The sequence below is a fragment of the Bactrocera dorsalis genome, chromosome 2 (genome assembly GCF_023373825.1).
Source record: "Bactrocera dorsalis isolate Fly_Bdor chromosome 2, ASM2337382v1, whole genome shotgun sequence".
Lineage (NCBI taxonomy): Eukaryota > Metazoa > Arthropoda > Insecta > Diptera > Tephritidae > Bactrocera > Bactrocera dorsalis.
Window position 1 is genome coordinate 89499358 of NC_064304.1, and position 3631 is coordinate 89502988.

A 3631-nucleotide genomic window follows, 5' to 3' on the forward strand; every position below is an offset into this window, starting at 1 on the left:
AATAAAATTTATATTAAAAATAAAAACGTATAAATTTTTAAAAAGTAAATTAAAAAGGTTAAGGACTGGCCGCACTGCTTACTTTTTCATTTCTTCTCATTACTCTAACGTTCACTTGTCTTGTCTTTTGCTTAGTGATTGTGCTTTTCATCCACTCAGCTCTCTATTGACATTTACATTTGTTTGAGTTTGGCAGCAAAGTAAAAGTAAACTTAATATTGTACGCTTGTCATAGTAAAGTGTACTAAATTATCGTGATTGATATGGTATTTGTGATGAATGTAAGAAAAGTAATGTGTGCTTTGCTCATGTTTATTTCATACATTTTCTCTTTTAACGGCAAGAGAAGTTTTTATGCTTCGCAATATGTCAACAGTATGTATGCCACAGGGTTTTCCAATAAGAGTCATATGATAATATGAATAAGCACAGTAATTTTTAAGTGTTTTTTTATTTAATGTGAAGTACAGTCAATATAATTATTTTGAATACAACGTCATTCAAATGGTGTGAACTAAAAAGTTCTTATACCCGCCTCCTTATAATATTGATCCCACAAGACGCACTTCTCTTCCTCTGGCCATTTGACAAAGCTCAGTTCATCGCTAATATTAAGACTATAGTGAGCATCTGCAGTCAGTGGTTCCCAAACTAAACTGCCTAGTTTTTCACAATTAGGATCCGAATTGAGAGCAAAGGCTGTAATCCAATCTATCATGCGTTCAGTCATCTTAAACTCCTTCGAGTTACGCTGCAGCTTGAATGAATCCGGCATTAAGAAAAGATAGGAAAGCTCATCTACATGAGACACACCACGCACTTCACGGCCACAATGCTTTATCCGATATAAGTTGAAGTAAGGTGAGTCAAAGTCGAAACGATAAAGATAGGTAGGTGCTTTCGCATTAGGTATTCGTGTTTTGAGATAGCGATATATCGGATGGTACATAAAATCATATGACGATAACTGTAACGACATGCAGGAATGGAAATATTTATTACAACATCATTTGTTTATACATAAGTTGGAGTTTATAGAGAATTATAAATAAATTTACATACTTACACGCATAACATCAAACGATTGTTCAATATCCAATTCCTTCGCACCCAAATGCAAGCGGACAAGCTTCTTTGCGAGCTGTTGTTGTTTGTGCACATCACATTTTTCTCTGACTTCGTGTGAGAGCAAGTACTCGGGATGCTTTCTGAGAGTTTCATATAGTTCAGGTTGCTTGGTGAAATACTTGTAATGCATAAGAGCTTCAAATGAGTTGCCACCTAACACTATGGGTATACTGTGACACCAAGATTTCTCATTGGCATACATATCAAGTGGGTCTTTGGTCAATAAAGCATCTGGCGCAGACTCATTTTCGAGCGTAAGAGAGAATACAAAAAAATGGCCTTGCTTCAGTTCTTGTGGTGTCCAAATTTGAAGGTTGCAAAGGCGCTCTGCTGGCAATGCGCTGAGATAGGCAAGTATATCATAGTTATCCTCTTTGCCCTTATATCCCAGGTGCTTGGCGAAGCGATATTCCAGTTGGGGAATGCGGCGTAAGTGCATTTGCATGCCGGACATTAGTATGACTTTGTGGAAGAGCTTTTCACATTGGGGCAAGTACATGAGCAGCTGTGCTGCCTGGCTGCCTGAGCTGTGTCCGTATAGTGTTATATTGTTGGGATCGCCGTTGAAGTACTGACAATTGTTCTTTATCCATTTTAAAGCCAATACGATGTCTTTGAGGCCCGCATTGCCGGGCACTTGAAGTTCGGGTTCCGGAAAACTGAGAAAGCCTAAGTGGTTTGAGGTGAGAAATTAGTGATCTTATTCGGTTCTTCTGAATAAGTTATTAAGTACTTTTTCCTTTAAGACTTTTTTAATACGGGCTTATTTTGAATTTTCATATATTTCGTCACTTACCTAAAGCACCTAACCGAAATCCAATACTTATAAGTATTACATCTTTCATCATAAAGTAGTCCATACCCCAACAATCGCGCGAGGCATCTCCGGTTGTAAAACGTCCACCAATCAAATATGCTACGACCGGTAAAGGCTTTGCAGAACGTAGCTAGGTTAATGAGATATTGAAATAAATATTATTTTATAATATTTGAAATATTGCATAGCTCACCTTTTTCGTAAATACATTTAAATACAAGCAATCCTCAATGCCCTCAATCGTGCCATTGTAACGATTACTTTGCATACATTTCGCCGGACATATGGTACAGTCGCGTACGCCAAGCCAAGGCTCGACTGGCTGTGGTGATTTGAAGCGTAATTTACCAAGTGGTGGCTTCGCATAAGGTATGCCATCGAAACTGTAATAGGTGTCACCGTAGATACCTTCACGCAGTTGACCTCTCACCTTGCCACTTGCGGTGGACACTATTGGCTCTAAAATTCTAAAAAAAATATGTTAAATACAATTTTACATTTCTTTCTATAGTTTTATGGTATGTGATCTGTAAGAATTTTCTCCCGGTCGTCTTGCGACTTACTGCGAATCCATGATTTTAGCAACTGCCTGCTGCGGTGTAATAACTGAAACTGCGGCTGCACCTGTGCCATTTTTTTGCTTCCTCCGTACTTGATTTTATATCTGTTCTGTGATATGTAAATTTAAATATATTTTATTTGCACAACGTGCTATTGTTTCACGTTTTTTTATAAATTTTGTAAAGATTATAAGCTATTTACTGCATAATGCATGCCGAAATCGCTATCTTGTTGTGGAGATTAAGAGGTGAAGTACTTGCTTTCACAATCTAAGAACAGCATTTATCACCTTAAATTTTTATACTTAATATAAATGTTATCTTTTCTTGTTGGATCGAGCAGCGAAATCTATACTTTTTATAGAGCAGAAGACGCGGTCATAAAATCTGCAATTCCAAATTTATATGGATATCATCCATGCGAACAATCAGAAAAAAATCGAAGAAGAAATAAAATTAATTGACGTGCTCAACTGCTTTTTTCCGAACAAGAGCTCACTTATTGCAGTTATATTTGCCTTTCAGCGCTAGCACCCGAGGTAGAGATACAAAACGATGCATGGCAATTTAACACGTTATCGCTCGTATATAGCTTGTTTATGTGCACCTTTGTGACCGCGACGGACTCCGAGCACGTGCATGTAATTGGTCAAAGCCTCGGAATGTGCATTCTCCGAGTTTTTCCTTTCCTCGTATATCATTTTCAAAGTATAATGGATACGCTGGCGAAGGAACTGCAGGCTTTGACGGGAAAGTAAGTCTCAAGATGCTTGCCTTTCAACGGCCTTTTCAGGCAAGGAAACAAAAAAGTCCGGTATGGCGGCTGCGGAAGCGTTGGGATGCCGGCTTTGGTTAACTTGTTCACAATAAAGGCGGTGTGAGCCGGGGCGTTGATTTTCTTCCGCCGCGATTGTACTACGGAGCGTTCGCGCATCGACTGGATTCAGTAGGTGGCGTTTCTAGCTAACGACCGAGCGGCTGGTTAGTTGTCTCCGATCAACTAGAGAGTCAGAAGAATCAAGCTAGCCGAAAATACAGCGTTCGTTTGAACAGAGGTACGCGATTAAATTCTGTGCGAAACTCCGTAAATCTGCGGCAGAGACTTTTAATATAAACAAAGTAGGCT

At 38.9% G+C, this 3631-nt stretch overlaps 1 protein-coding gene across 1 annotated transcript; it reads right to left on the reverse strand.

Moving 5' to 3' along the window:
• Positions 1–440: 440 nt before the first annotated feature.
• On the reverse strand, positions 441–2853 carry LOC105231364 (esterase B1-like). Its single transcript, XM_049448314.1, has 5 exons — positions 2509–2853; positions 2139–2412; positions 1925–2075; positions 1067–1797; positions 441–967 (listed from the first exon to the last, which is right to left on the reverse strand). The coding sequence occupies exons 1-5, from the start codon at positions 2517–2519 to the stop codon at positions 515–517; spliced, it is 1620 nt and encodes a 539-aa protein (XP_049304271.1). The 5' UTR covers positions 2520–2853; the 3' UTR covers positions 441–514.
• Between the last annotated feature and the right edge of the window lie 778 nt (positions 2854–3631).

Bases quoted from the DNA above. Each gene is read 5' to 3' on its own strand.
- LOC105231364 (XM_049448314.1), bottom strand. The intron at 2,076-2,138 runs GTGAGCTATGCA...TCATTAACCTAG, and splicing joins TAAATGTATTTACGAAAAAG to CTACGTTCTGCAAAGCCTTT. The intron at 968-1,066 runs GTAAGTATGTAA...ATGTCGTTACAG, and splicing joins AATCGTTTGATGTTATGCGT to TTATCGTCATATGATTTTAT.